The sequence below is a fragment of the Gorilla gorilla genome, chromosome 7 (assembly GCF_029281585.2).
Source record: "Gorilla gorilla gorilla isolate KB3781 chromosome 7, NHGRI_mGorGor1-v2.1_pri, whole genome shotgun sequence".
NCBI lineage: Eukaryota > Metazoa > Chordata > Mammalia > Primates > Hominidae > Gorilla > Gorilla gorilla.
The window spans coordinates 39,830,053-39,846,416 of record NC_073231.2 but is presented as its reverse complement, the minus strand read 5'-3'; the positions used below and the strand labels follow the sequence as shown (position 1 = coordinate 39,846,416).

Below are 16,364 nucleotides of genomic sequence, written 5' to 3'. Positions count from 1 at the left end.
AGGGTGACTGTGGGGTAGAAACATACTCAGTGCCATGTGATAAATGTTAAAATTAGATTATTTAAGATGCATGACGGGGTGCAGTGGAACAGTCCTAACTGCCCAGAGGAGTTGGGAAAGCTTCATAGAGAAGGCAGTGTGAGTGGATCTTTTGTTATGTAGGAGTTTGCTAGGAGGGGAAGAAGAGCATTCGTTGACTTGCAAGATGGGAAGAAATTGGAATAAGTGGGTCGAAGAATAGAAAAGGGGTAGTGTTGTGGGGACATCTCCAATTTCCTACTACCTTGTCTATAGGTATAACTAGTTATTTTTGTATTGTAATAAATTCTGACTTGTTTTACAGACTCTGAAGTAGTGAGTGGTTTTTAACTAGAGATTTGATCTGTTTATATTGCATTTAAGACTAAAAAGTTTAAGAGCATTTTTCATGGATTGGAGGTGGGGCATGTACTGGGGGGACCTGTTAGGGAGAAGTAACAGCACTTTGGAATAATGCAAGGAAGAAACAGTTGAGCCTAGTGTAAGTAAGATGGGGCAGTCACTTGTCAATGAGTTTGCGAGTGAAAGGGAAGCTATTTTGAGTTTAAAAGGCCGCTACAGGAACTGTAAAGGGTGGTTTATATAATACATTTGCAACTGAATTTACTCTCCACTGAAAGGAGAAAACTGAAGAGAAAAAATCTATACCTGTTTATGGGGGGAAAAAGCACCAAACACATTTACTTTTAGTTCTGAAACTGTCACTGTAAGAGAAACTTGTGCTAATATGTATTTATATGAAAATGAAAGTTGAGTAGATCTGAGTCTGAGTTTTTATACAACTTGTTTAGCTGTTTCTTAAAACTTCTTTCCCAGGGTCTTGTCTCATATCTTTTCAAGAATATTTGTGTTCTAAGAAAATCTGGATTAGTCTGCACTTGCCTAATGGTTGGAATATTGAGAACCACAAGCAAATAGTCAGGGAAACCTTTCCAACTCAGTCTTGTTTAATTTAGCATTCACAGACAGGTGCTGTATTACTCACTTCGCACGTGATTTGGAAGGGTTGCTAGCCCACCGTGATCTAAAATTCCTGTCATGACCAAGGCACCAAGATTAGTCTTGTCTTTAATGATACCTTGTTTTGTCTTGTACTTTGCTCAGTATTTTCATTTACTAATATCATTGGTCATGGGCACATTTTTGGGAGGTAGAGACTGAGATTTAGACCAGTCTTTTAATCCCATCTCATTCTTTTTCCACTGTTACCAGATTTTCAAAAATCTATGGTAATATTTTCATTTTTTTTTAGGAGATAGGGTCTTGGTCTTTCACCCATGGAGGGAGTGCAGTGGCATGATCATAGCTTGCTGCAGCCTTGAACTCGTGGGCTCAAGCGAGCCTCCTACCTTGGCTTCCTCCCAAAGTGCTGGGATTACAGACATGAGCCATTGTACCCGTCCTTCCATGAATAGTACCTCTCATGAAGATATTTTTTAAAATGCAATACATGGTTAATTAGAGAAGTATATAAATGTGAATTCTAAGGAGGAGATTGCTTTAAAGTAGACAGAAAGTATTTTTTTTTTTTTTGAGACGGAGTCTCGCTCTGTCGCCCAGGCTGGAGTGCAGTGGTGCAATCTCGGCTCACTGCAAGCTCCGCCTCCCGGGTTCACGCCATTCTCCTGCCTCAGCCTCCCGAGTAGCTGGGACTACAGGCGCCCGCCACTGCGCCCGGCTAATTTTTTGTATTTTTAGTAGAGATGGGGTTTCACCGTGGTCTCGATCTCCTGACCTCGTGATCCGTCCACCTCGGCCTCCCAAAGTGCTGGGATTACAGGCGTGAGCCACCGCGCCCGGCCTGACAAAAAGTATTACTGTAAAGAGCAATGATAGCTAGTACCTTGGTATCCTTAAGATTTTGGAGAATATATTGTTAAATAAAGGGAAGGTAATAAAGTTGGATGCTGGTTTAACACAGAGTGGAATTAATGTTTATTTTTGTTCATTTCACAAAAAGAGCATATCAAGTATCAGTAGCAAAGTACGTGTGAATATACTTCTGCACTCATGTTCCCAGCATTGCAAATTGTAGTTTTTTGATTGCCTGCTTATGTGCCAGGCCCTGAGGCTTGGTGCTTGTAATAAACTGTCAGGAAGCAATGTAATACAGTTACTAAATAGTGCAGACCTCTGCCACTAGCTTGTTATTTAACCTCCCTCAGCCTTAGTTTACTCATTGATAAAAAGTTGAAAGATTTTACTGCCGGATGCATACAATCCATTTTTGTTATAGGGGTTGCTACTATCTGTTCACTGAGAAAAGACATTTTTTTAAAATAGGAGAAATCCTACATGGCTTGTCATTTAGCTCTGGTCATTTGAACATTACATACCACCCATGTACCTGCCACCAGTCAGAAAAATAGCCGTCATTTTGTGAAACCAATGTGGGTGTGTGGGTGTGTGTGTGTGTGTGTGTGTGTTTTAGACAAGTGCAGTAGTGAGAAGAGGGGAAAGGAAACTAATGTTTGAATCAGTCTTCAGAAAGGATTTCTGCTGTTTGCAAAGAAATCTTAGCCCTTTTTTTGCTACCTTTAAATGAAGCATAAGATTCCCATAGGAAGATACTGGATATCACAAAAGCAGGTGTATTAAGAGTTTATTTTGTAATCTTGTAATTTTAGAGAAAAAGATGATGACCAAGAGTTGCTATCATGCTTCCTAATGAAGCAAAATTCATTCGTGTCAAGTAAATGGTTGGTTGGTTGGCTTCTATTCCGTTCACATCAATATCTCTAATAATGAGTTGCTAGGTGGTTTGGCTGGTTTTGAATAAGGTAAGCAGTGACATAATATATTGGTTCCTGAAAGTTAAGCACACTATTGTCAAAAGATTGTCAACTTGGAAGAACTCACCTGTTTTTGAGATTTGTTTTTGATATCAAGAACCATGTAGTTGGTGCCTTTCAAAAGAGACACAAGACAAATATACTTGATATTTATTTTGTAAGGTTTTGGCTGAGGAGGTCTATACTTGTTGTCCATGTAGAATTAGAAATCACAAATTCTAATATAATACTTTAGGGGTAGGGTAGGAGATAGGAAATGCCTCTTAAGAATTGAGGAAAGCCTTCAACAATTCACTATAGAATTTTGCATAAATAGAAACCTGTATTTGGAAACCCACGTGGCAGAATTGTAAGAAATGTCCTTGAACAGACTGCATTTCAGAATAATGACTTTTTAAAAAAAAGATTGAGAAATCTAGTGAAATTGAATAATTGTATTTTTTATTTTTATTTCAATTTTGTTGAGACAGGGTCTCACTCTTGCCCAGGCTGTAGTATAGTGGTGTGATTGTAGCTCACTGCAGCCTTGGACTCCTGGGCTCAAGCCATTCTCCCGCCTCAGCCTCCTCAGTGGCTAGGACTAGTACATGCCTGGCCAATTTTATTTTTTAATTATTGAAATACATTTAACTTTAAGAAAACAAAACCACTAAATTTCAATTAAATATTTTCAGTTCATGATAGGTTTTAGTTTTATTGTAGACCAAAAAACCAAATTATTCTTCAGATACGATGAATTAAAACTAAACTTTATTTAGTGATATAAGTTGCAAAGGGCAAGACTATTCAAGCCAGCATTTAACTCTAATACATATATATCCCAAAGTGCTGGGATTACAGGCTTGAGCCCCACCATGCATGGCAAACAATATTTTTAAAAGCCTTTTATTTATCATGCATTATGATAAATACTAGGAAAATACCTAAATAGTATCCTATCTAGCTATTATCCTAGATACCTGAACAGTATCCCCGTTCTTAAGGATTGGGCAAAGGAGTTCTGTATCTATTTACTGTTCTTTCCACATTAAATACTTGTTCATTGTTCTGAATTCCAACCCATTTACTCTAAGCAATAATGCTACATTCTACTAATTTCACCTTACAGAGGAAAGAGAAGCCAACAGCCTGGTGGAATATCCTTAAGTTCTGGCTTTAGCTCTCTCTATGTACACTGCTTGTCTCTGCTGTCTCTCTTAAGTACCCAGACCTGTGCTCCTGTATCGCAAGACTCCTTAGGAATCTTACACAATGGATAATTCCTTCTCTTCGCAGCAATATCTTTAGTATTCTCCCTTTAGTGACTCCTTCTGTCAGTATTCACATATGTAATTTTCGGCCGGGTGCTGTGGTTCATGCCTGTAATTCCAGCACTTTGGGAGGCCAAGGCAGGAGGATTGCTTGAGCCCAGGCATTCAAGACCAGCCTGGGCAACATAGTGAGACCCTGTCTCTACAAAAAATTACAAAAATTAGCCAGGTGTGGTGGTGTGCACCTGTAGTCCCAGCTGTCTGAGAGGCTGAAGTAGGAGAATCAGTTGAACCTGGGAGGCAGAGGTTGCAGTGAGCTGAGATCGTGCCACTGCACTCCAGCCTGGGTGACAGAGGGAGACCCTGTCTCCAAAAAAAAGTAACTTTCAATTTCTTAAAAAAGAAAAAAATCAGTCATTACCCTATTTCTCACACTTCCCTTTTATAGCTAAATTTCTCAAAAAGATTGTCAGTATTTTTTCTTAATTGATCATCTTCTCTTCAGAACACAGACCACTCTTATTTTTTCTGCTTGCCCCACCTACTCACCAGTATCACTCAGTAAGATTACCAGTGACATCCTAGGTGCTTATTGAATGAAAGTGATGTCCATTTTTAGCCCTCATCTTGAATTCTAGGGAGCACTGGCAAAGTGGACTACTTTTCCCTTAAAAGTCTTTTATATATTTTTTGTAACTCATTAAATGTTAGGATTATTCAGTATACTTAATATTTTCTCACTGTCTCATCTGTTTCACTCCCATGGTTTTATTTGCCATCTATATTCTGTATTCTGACAAAAACTGTTTTTTTTTTGAGTTGGGGTCTCACTCTGTCACACCAGGCTGGAGTGCAGTGGTGTGATTTCAGCTCACTGTAGCCTCTGCCTCCTGGACTCAGGCGGATCCTCCCACCTCAGCCTCCCAAGTAGCTGGGACTACAGGTGTGTGCCACCACACTTGGTTGATTTTTGTATTTTTTGTAGAGGTGTGGTTTTTCCATGTTGACCAGGCTGATCTCAAACTCCTGGCCTCAAGTGATCTGCCCACCTCAGCTTCCTAAAGTGCTGGGATTATAGGCCTGAGCCACCACTTCCAGCCAAGCAGTCTAGCTTTAATTGGTCTCCACTTCTGAACCAATATGGATGTGCCAGCAATGTTTTGTACATCTAGTACTTACTAGTTAGTACTAGCAGTATTGTTTGAGTGTCAAGTACCGTAATTGTAACACTTGGCTTGTTATATTATCCAATTAGATTCCTAGATCACATCTACGATATAGGTGGATGTAAATTAGGGAGAAACTAAGGCACATGGTCACATAGCCTGTAACAGAAATAGGAGTGGCACCTAATTTACCCTGGTTCTACAGCCCATTCCTAACCGGTACACTGTACTCACTGTACATGTCTTAGGCTTCTGTGAGCCTTGTAGTATTGAACACAGTAGATAATTCATTACTTACAGATGGTACTTTTTATTTAAGAAACAGTTCCAAGAAAGAGTGGTGTTTTGGGTGGTGGCTGTGGTGTGGTTTGTAGATAAATTTTTCTATGTTTCCTTTTCAGATTTAGATGGTGCTCTACTCTCGGGGCCAGATGGTGATAGGAATGTGAATGCAAATTTATTGGCTGAAGCTGGCACTAGTCAAGATGGAGGTGATGCTGGTAGGTACAGTAAGATTTTAGCAACAGTACATTTAAGATTGGGAAGTGTTACATCTTACCTGCAGCCTAGTGTAATTTCTCTTCCATAAGGGGGTTCTATTGTATGTAACTACTTTCAATCTATGGTAGCTATGTTTATGATGACTGGAAAATTGGTAAATGCAAATTGACGTTTCTGGTTTTGTATGTTTGACGGAGTCATTTGTTTAGTTTTAAAAACTCCTACATATAAAAAGTAATTGAGTTAATATGCCTTATGGCTTCCTGCTGGTATATAGATACGGAACGGAAATGGTAATTACGATAATGATTGAATTTATTTTAATTAGTTGTTATGCAAAATGATGGTGTAGTTAATGGCTATAGAAAATGTTGATTAGTTCTGTGTGATGTCAGCAGTGCATTGGAGGAAGCTTGATGAATATAAAAACAAAGAATCCATGAGTATGTTATGAATAAAATAGAGTAAAAGAAAGTCATCCTTTACAGAAGAATGCCAAGCTGATAGAAGAATGATAGAATTGGAAAAATAGCTATTTTGCAACCCCCACAGGAAATAATTCAAAATCATCAGTGGATGTTAAGCCACTGTTAATGGGCTTGTCCCACTATGATTGGGTGAAAGGTTGTTGGGGAATATCATATTCACATGGTCTCAAATTATTCCCATGGATTCCCGTAGATGATTTCCACTTGCAAAGGGGAAAAGGTAAATTTACAATAAGGAGATCTGAGAAAGATTGTCATAACTAAGTGATTAAACTTAGTGCCATTAAAAAGAGCACAAACCAAAATTAAGGGCTGGCTGATTTGATGTGCCACCTGGCATACAACATTTCCTATGCAGTATTCTTGAGAAACTGTTTAGCTTGTATCTAATGACAAAGGAAAACCCAGACATCGATGTATACGACAGGTAGTCCAAACTCTAAAATGTTAATGTTACGACAGACAAGTGGGGAAACCACTAGATTGAAGGAGACCAAGGAAGTAAACTAAAGTGCAGCATGGATCTTGATTAGATCATGGGAACAAAAAATGGCTAAAGAGGACATTTTGGGGCCAACTGGAAATTAGAATATGTAGTGTGTGTTAAGTGATATTCAGTCAATTTTAAATTTCTTATACGGTGGTTATCTAGGAGCATGTTCTAGAAAGATGCATTTAGGCTTGAAGTTATGAGCATGCATGTTTCTAAATAGTGCATAGAAAGCATGTATGTGTGTACATAAAAACTTGACAAAACTAGTATTTGTTGAAGATAGATATGGATGTTTATTGATTGTTTCAATTTTATTAGCTTTGGAATTCTTTTCAAAGTTGGTGAGAACAGAGACAGTGAAGTACTTGTTACTAAGAGTAGTCATGGGCTCTGAATTCAGTATGTACTGACCAAAATAAAGCCACATTTCTGAAGAAACTGCCTTAAGGTGGTTTCCCCTGACTGTTTAAAAGAATTTACAAAACAAGTTTTGAAATTAGCAGTTTGTACGTCAGATGTGTTGAATTTTAAAGATTTTTTTGCTCGTACAGAAAGTTGCTAACCGCGCAAGAAGATGTTACTGCACTTGCTTTCTCAGTTTTGAAATCTAGTCCAAGAATGGGTTTAATTAGGGATATTTGAATTCATATGTAAAATTTTAAATTTGTAAACCTTTGATATAGGGTTATTCCTCTTAAAGGGGACATTTCGATTCATTAGTATTTTTGCATCTGAGATCAGCCTTTGCTTGATGATTTTGATGTCAAAAACTTACATTGCTTTTTCATTAGTTTTCTATTGTGGAATAATGTACCCAGAAGGATATTACTGATCAGTAAGCACCATTTTGAAGGATCTATAATGACCTTAATGATCCTTAAGTGTATTGAATTACAATGACAGTACCTTTATTTAGGCCACTCTTGTAATTCCTACAAGTATTCTCTGTTATAAGAATTAGGAGAGATGAAAGAAATTTGGGGCAAGGTTTACTTAATTTGAATTACCATTTTATATTCCAGATAGAGTATTCATTCCTTGTTATCATGGATGTTGAATCTTGGATTTTCAGTTTACAAATGGTTTTAGGGATATTCTTCTGTCTCCTTTTTCTTTTGAGATGGGGTCTCACTCTGTCACCCAGGCTGGCCTGAATCTCATGGGCTCAAGCGATCCTTCCACAGCCTCTCAAATTACTGGGATGACAGGCACGAGCCACTGTGCCTGGCCTATTTCCTTATTCTTACATGTTGTGAATAATATTTAATTGTAGATATTAGAACATCTAATGTGTCTTTTGGTACTAGTTTTCCAAGTATTTTGAGCAAGTCAGAAGTACGTATTGGCATTTGCTAGATAACATTTATTCTACAAGTAATTGTAGGGCATGTGTCTTAAACAATAGAAAAACCAAGGCAAGTAAGATAGGCGCAGGAGTTTGTACTGATTTAGACAAGAAATATGGATCATAAAGCTCAAACTTTGTTTAGAAATGTGAAACTAACAGTAGGTTGACCTCCACAGGCTACCACTTCCATCCCATTCTTTATCCCTCACACAGAAATGCTTCACTTTAGGATTCTTACAACTTACTCCCAAACACTAATTAGGTGCAGCTATAATGAGTTATAGTTGAATTTATGTAGCTATGGGTTCAGGGGGCTTTCTTTACATCAAAAACCGGTGACGGTATTCCAAGTACAGCACAGTTTACAGTAATAGTAATGATGTGCAGTTTTAAAATATTTTAGAGACATTTTTACTTTGTTGGGTATTAAGACTTTCACCAAAAAGGAATCTTAAGTTATCTTAATTTTTAAGAGGGACAGCATGTCTGAGAACATATATGGGAAGTGATTCTTAGGAAATCCATTTGGGTAAACATTCTTTACTTTTAAAACCGTGATACCCATGGGAGGAAAATGTATTATTGCTGCTTGAGTGAACTGTATCTTGGCAAGGAGTGTTTTAGGCAGAGGAAAGCTTAAGCGCTTTGAATTGGGAGCATGCTTATCATGGACGAGGAACAGAACAGAGGTCAGTATAGTTGGAATAGAGTGACTGAAAGGAAAGGGTGGTTGGAAGCCAGGGCTCCACCGGGTAAAGCTTTGGAGGATATTGAAAGTCTCTAGCTTTTACTGTGAGGGTGGGTAGTCTTTGCAGCCTTGTAAGCTGAGTGGTGACCTGACTTAAGGTAGTGTTTTTAAGAATCTGTGATTTCTCTGCTGAGAACAGACTCTAGGAAGGCAACAGTGGAAGTAGGGAGACAAGTTTTTGGTGGCTACTGAAGACAGTCCAGGGGCTAGAGCTCATGATTGATTGGATCAGGGTGGCAATAATTGTGGAAGATTCTGGATATATTCCTATTGCCAAAAGGTTCCTGGTCCAAGGAATTACATTAAAGATGGAATTAAATCCAGTGGATATAATTCCTGTCCTTGCTAATCGGAAGATCCTTAGGCACATGTATTATTCTATTTTGATTCTATCTTCTGCACGTTATTTTATTTAAGGATGGAGTTAGAAAGAAATTTCAGGGAACCCTGAGAGCATTCAGTTACCTTGCCCTAATATGTCTGAAACAAGGATCTAGTAATAGAACTTTACATTTTTAATTATCCTATATATATTCTTTATTCTTAGTCTATTTTTCTATACCAATTAATCTTAAAATTATGTGCCTGTCCTGGATTCGTAGTAAGGAGAATATCCCATTTGATAGCTGGGCTTTAGGGTGATAAAATCTTAAGTGATAGAGTAGTTAGAAAAAGCAACTATTAGGAGTTCTGGTTTGAATATACCCATCCTTTAAAAGGGTAATTTCTTGTGGCGTCTGCACAATTAAATGATATTCATGTTTTTTTCTCCCGCCTGCCACCTTTTTTTTGAGACATGATCCCACTGTGTCGCCCTGGCTGGAGTGCAGTGGCGCAATCTTGAATCACTGCAACTCCCGGGCTCAAATGATCTTCCCAAGTAGCTGGGACTGCAGGCACACACCACCATGCCCAGCTAATTTTTAAAATTTTTTTGTAGAGATGGAGATGGAGTTTCTCCATGTTGCCCAGGCTGGTTGCAAACTCCTGGGCTCAAGTGATCCTTCTGCCTCAGCCTTGCAAAGTGCTGGGATTATATGCATGAGCCACTGTGCCTGGCCCATGATTAGTTTTTTTAACTGAATTTCTTCTACTATAGTTGAATGGTATTTTGTTTAATTGTGATAATAAAGTAGGAAGACATCTCAATTTTAGACTAAAATACAGTTTTATTTAACTCATACTATGAAATTCTATCATAATGCCTGTAGGATATAAATATATTTTCTGTTTTCTGACTCTGATGAGAGACAGATCTTTATTACCATTATTAATTCAGAATTTTTACTTGTACTAGGTACTTCACATGATTTCAAGTATGGTTTGATGCCTGGTCCTTCAAATGATTTCAAGTATGGATTGATACCAGGTACTTCAAATGATTTCAAGTATGGATTGATACCAGGTGCTTCAAATGATTTCAAGTATGGATTATTGCCAGAATCTTGGCCAAAACAAGAAACCTGGGAAAATGGCAAGTATTAGTCAACTAAACAAATACAGAATTAATTAAATAATTGTTAACAATTAAAAGCTTTCATATTCTGCATTTTTTAAAAACCAAGTAGCAGTAGCTCCACATAATTGCTGTTCTCAGAGATAAAGAAGTTTTGATAGCAAGTTTTCTGTTTAATGTGTAATAAGCACTTTCTCTTTTTTTAATTCTCATAGGTGAATCATCTCTAATCATGAACAAGTTAAAATGCCCTCATTGTAGCTATGTAGCCAAATACAGACGAACACTAAAAAGGCACTTGCTCATTCACACAGGAGTGAGATCATTTAGCTGTGATATTTGTGGAAAACTGTTTACTCGAAGAGAACATGTAAAAAGACATTCCCTGGTAAGTAACTTTAAATACAGCTGATCTTTGAGATAAACTATATTTATGTCAGTGAAGTTTAAAGGGATTTAAACAGTTAATTGTGAATTTAAGGAAGATTGTCTCCTAAATTGCTTTAAACAGTTTGACTTTATGAACTGATAGTGAGCTTTTTACAGAGAAACAGTGGTATATTCACTCACTATTAAATGTGTGGTTTAATTTGAGTGGTTCAAATGCATTCTATTATATATAATATCCTTATATTGGATTTTTCCCCCCTCCAATTAGGTGCATAAAAAGGATAAAAAATACAAATGTATGGTGTGTAAGAAGATCTTCATGTTAGCAGCCAGTGTTGGAATAAGACACGGATCTCGACGTTATGGTGTTTGTGTAGACTGTGCAGATAAATCACAACCAGGAGGGCAAGAAGGTGTAGATCAGGGACAGGATACAGAATTCCCTCGGGATGAAGAATACGAGGAGAATGAAGTAGGAGAAGCTGATGAAGAGCTAGTTGATGATGGAGAAGATCAGAATGATCCCTCTCGATGGGATGAATCAGGAGAAGTTTGTATGTCTCTAGATGATTAACTGACCTACTATACTCCTCAAGGATGCTGCATTTGGACCTAATATGAATCGACAATTTGGATTGTTGAACTTGAAGGCTTGCAAAATATGGTACATGCTGGATAGTAGTTATGTTGCTGTGAAAACTGTAGGGTCAAAGCCTTATAGCAAAAAAAATTTTTTTTTATATTTGCACAGGACTATACAGCAAACAACCATGTGGTTGGATTACATGGAGTCCCCACATACTCAGTCAGTTACCACAGTAAAATATTTTTTATTTATAGGATATACAGTAACTATTTGGGTCCTATGAAAATAGTCCTTAAAGAGCTTACATTCATGTGCTACTTTAACATGAATGGAGAAAATCCATTTATGGAAGTACAGTGACAATTGACCCAATCACTCTGTCCATCAAACCACTCAGGCTAGTTTGTACTAGTAGAGTTTTGTTTCTATTTTTATTTTTATTAATTTTATTTTTTTTAATACAGATTTTCAGTGAGGGGCTTTTTCAACCCCATTGGTTCTATTTTCTTGTATTTTTCCATTTAATTTGCTTCATAACTTAAACCAAGTCTCTTCTAGTCTTAGGTATTATTTCTCGATTTTGTGCTGATGGGCATGTTTATAAGAACTGGAGAGGTAATTTATTGGAATGAACTAACTGACTTCCTCCATTCCCCCCTTCCTTTTTGACATGAATTTTACTACTTCACAAATGAAGAATGATGTTATGAAGTTACCGTGGCGAAGTTGACAAATACCACTAAAATGATTATGATTTAGAAGTAACTTTCTTCTGCTGCTCTAATCTGATAAATGGTTACTATATGATCTTTTCTGACATGGTATTTGGTTTTGGGTATCTGTTACTTTGGCACTATTCTTGTTTGCCTCTTTATTTTTGCCAGTGTACTATACCTCAGTCCTATTTGAAAGACCTAATTGAAAGAAAAATCATAGAAATAAGTAAAATGATTTGTTTTATAATTTATCCACCATGTCCAGTTTGGTTAGCTTGTTATGCAATATAAGTGAAATATCAGGTTTTTACCCGTGTCCCTTTTATCATGAAAATTAACACAAAATGTGCATTCTCTTTTGTTTCATACTTAGCGGGATATTGATTGTTTTGAAATTATGATCAATACTTAATTTATTTTTTTCTGTTCCTTGAAGTCACTACACCTTGATACAGTCTTTCTAGTAGTCAGCATGATTCAACAGTCTCAAAAATCTTACAAATAAAATTCTGAGAAGCTTTATTATTCTATAAACTAAATTCTTCAGGGTACAAAGGGTGACATATTGAGGTGAAATTGTCAGATTTACTTAGCCTGGTGACATGAATTAGCTGATTGTGGAACTCTCAGCAGCATTTCACGTATTGTTAACATGTATGGCATTTATTAGCATATTGTATATTATATAAGATTGAGGGATGTCATATTTTCAGCTTTCTTTTAAATAAAAATTGAGTATATTTTCCTATTTTATATCAGGTAACTAAATTATGCTAGTTATGTGGAAAAAATTGCAAAGATGCTTTGACAGATATAATCCCTTTGGTGCTCCATCTGATCAAAGTTGAAAAGTTGATGTTTTTTAAGAGACAAGCTTTATCATTGTCTCTGATTTCAGTAGAATAATGGTTTATTGTTAGACAATGATGTTTCTGCTTGGATAAATCAAAGATAAATTACAGTTACATGGTTAGATGCATCTTTTGTCATCTATATTGTAGTTTCTACATAACTGTAAACCTGACAGATAAGAATAGTTTCGGTTTGATTTTTGTTTAAAACAGATGAGTACTTCTTAATGTTCTAGACAAATGAGTAAAATGTATTTCTGGTAGAAATTAGTTGGGCAAAGATACTATGAATGAAAAAGTATTTTAAACGTAAAATGTTCTTTGTGAATATGTAAGTATAGTATAAAGATTTCTTTCATCCCATTTATCCCCTTCCTTTAAATAAACTAGTTTACAATTGGTAGATCTGTCTATATATAAATATATATTAAAGAACAAAGATATATATCTAAAAATCACCTAAATCTGCTTTATTAGACTACAGTTCACTTATTGCATAGAAACTGGACTTGGCTTTACATTCTTAATGTACTTTTACTTTTCCTCAAGATATGAACTTACTCTCTTGAAGCTGAATTTTCTTTTACTACTTAAATCATTTATGTATATCTGGTAAATTATGACCAAATTTTTGTTAGATTGCATACAGTAAATTGAAATACACACTTGGTACACTACGGGATTGTTGTGCTTTTGTTTGGTTTTAGTTGGAAATAAGGTTTGATGTAGATGGCTTGTTACTGTTAATTTAAAATATTCTATAATTGTCCATTACTTTTATGTTGTGTTGTGACAGATTTGGCTATATTTTTAGTCAATTGAAATATGATACTTTAAAAGTTTGTTTTTAGGTAATCCAAAGGAAAAGTGTTTATACTCTTGAATATATTAGCCTCAGCCTATATAAAAATTTCTTTGAAGTAAACATTTTACCAGAAACAGAATTGACAGATTTTTCTACTTGCTGACTGCCTAACTTATTTTGTTTCATGATCTCGAGGGACTGCCTTTTCCCATCTAGATCTTTTAAAAAAATAGTTTTAGTACTAAGGTATACTACTGGACATTTCTATTTTTTTAAGTGTATTCTTTTTCTGACTTACAGTAAAATTTCAGGAAGTTGATAGATACTAAGAACTTATGATTGGTCTCAGAGGTAACAATGAAATACTCATAATTTTGTCTGTGGAGCTCTGGCAGAATTATGTTACACATTTGGCGAAGTTGTCTCTTGTAATTTATATTTTAAATGAAAAAGTATTTTAGAGCTTTTACTTTTAATGAAGGGGAAGAGTATAAACTTTCTTTCATATTCACTCTGTAGTTACAGACCGTCTCATAAATCAAGATTGTGCATTATTTCTTAGAGTTCTCAGAGACAGATACTTCCATATGGACCCCTGTTCATTTTTCTTATTTACTAGATATTTTGCTAAATTTAGCACACTAGCAATTAAGAGTTTAAAAAAGAAGAAACGTTATAGGAAAGGGAAACTGAACAGTAATGAGTAGCTTTGAAATTGGGGAAAACACACTAGCTGGGTTAGGTACAGCCATCCTAATGGAGAAGAGTGAGCTAAATGCGTTAATTCATGTAAAGTGCTTAGAACACTGGTACATAATAGGTGCATAACACATCTTAAAGTTGTTTAATAATAGATAAGAACCAAGAGGAAAAAGAAATAAGAAAAGATGGGGGAAAGGAAGGAGAAAATAGGAAATGAAAGGATTAGGACTTGGGCATTTATATTAATACAAAATGGTGTAAACGGCCTGAATATCACTGTAGTAGTATCATACAGGGGAAAATGTGATGGAAAATAGGTTTAAAAATCTTAATTTTTAAAACTTTAGTAAGCTTTATTTATATTTTTTAGGATTTTCTGAACATAGCATGAAGGGTTTAGATTCATTTTTCTGAAAAACGATTCAAAAAACTACCAATTTTTTTTTTGAGTGCCCACACTTGCCGTTGTGCTGTATACATGATTTTACCTTAATCCTCTATAAGGTAGGTGCTAATTGTCTCCATTTTATAGATGAGGAAAGGCTCAGAGAAATTCAGAAACTTGGCTAATTTAACACAGCTGTGATAGAGCTCGAATTTGACCACGTCTGATTCTGAAGCCCATACTCTTTCAGGGAGGCGCTATTGCTGCCTCATTAAACAACTCTTGTAGAATTTCAGCTCTTAATGGAGTCTATGGATTTATATTTTTCCTATAAGACAGCTGTGTTTAGAGTTTTGAGTGTCTTTCCTCCCCCCAATAAATTTCCTTACTACTCTTTCTTCATAAAGCAGTTGTTTTGTCACTTTGACTATATTAAGACACATCAGTGTAGCACATGCTCTTAACCGGCTGTGGCATTTTAATTTTATAAAAGAATGGTTTTTATCTGAAGAACTAGATAGAAACCCCAGTTTTTGTGCCGTTCAGTCACCCAGATCCTTAAACTTAACTATGGTACATAATATCCACACTTAGAACTAACAGGTGTTTAGTCACTTTAGGACTTAAAATGGAAAGTTTTTTTTTTTTTTCCTGCTGTATCCCTGCTTTCAACTGAAGTTAAAGAATTCTAGATAGTTTAAAATGTGTTAGGGATAAGCACACTTCAAAAGATGTTTTCTAGCCCTAAATTTTATGACATTGGGTACTTAAATTTGGAGTACACTAGCTATTGAGAACAATATTTTGGGTTGAGGAGAGATGGTTGAGGCCATTTAGTGGGAGCATTGGCATTTTGAACACTGTAAACATAAAAGAACACTTCCGCCTGCTGTTTGTAAAAGCTCTTTGGGAAGATCTTTTACGAAGACCAACTTTTTAAAATGTAAATTACCTACCTAATATAAGTGTCCTAAGACATGTATGTAAACTTCCGAAACTGTTTTGTCTGTGTATTTAGAAAATACACAAGAATCTTTATTCAAACCTAAAAATATAAACTTGTGAGCACTAAACTGCTTCTGGCTTTGTGAATTTTATTGACTGACATTTAATTCAGATTTCTTTGCAAGTGTACTAATTTAGACTAATTGGGGTAAGGGGAACACCTTAATGAACTTTGACTTATGTATAATTCAGATATCTTTGTACTTAAGGCTTACAAGTTTGAATTATGGAATACTATAAGGGTTTTTTGTTTATTTGTATGTTTTTATATGAAAGTACATAAATGACAGACTACCTCCAAGTAATCCTGCTTTAATTAATAGCAGTGATTTGTAATCAGTGTATCTTTTAAGATTCTCTACAGGTTTTAGAAAATATTAAAAATTCCCTGTAATTTACATTTGTGCATAATCTTGGAAATGGGTTGAAAAGCAAAGGTAAACTGCTTCATCCCATGTTGTATATTTGTGGACTGATTGACTACAAGTGATGTGATGTTATAAATTTCAAGTCTTTGAAACTTTATTAATGTAGAGAAAACATAACTAGCTTTTTAGGTTATTTCAAAGTTAGTAATAGAGTAAAGGAAATCAGAACTGGCCAGATATTCAGACTTAGAAAAACAGGAGTTCATTGATTTTGT

The 16,364-nt window shown here is 35.8% G+C and overlaps 1 protein-coding gene across 2 annotated transcripts in view; it reads left to right on the top strand.

Annotated features, from left to right (window-relative positions):
* ZBTB10 (zinc finger and BTB domain containing 10) overlaps positions 1-15,789 on the top strand; it is a 38,797-nt gene extending 23,008 nt beyond the window's left edge. For both annotated transcript variants that reach the window (XM_019032800.4, XM_004047194.5), the window contains exons 3-6: positions 5,649-5,747; positions 10,123-10,299; positions 10,497-10,669; positions 10,940-15,789. In XM_019032800.4, the coding sequence (XP_018888345.3) occupies positions 5,649-5,747; positions 10,123-10,299; positions 10,497-10,669; positions 10,940-11,245 (755 nt within the window). In that variant the 3' untranslated portion in view covers positions 11,246-15,789. The remainder of the gene's footprint in view (positions 1-5,648; positions 5,748-10,122; positions 10,300-10,496; positions 10,670-10,939) is intronic.
* Positions 15,790-16,364: the final 575 nt, after the last annotated feature.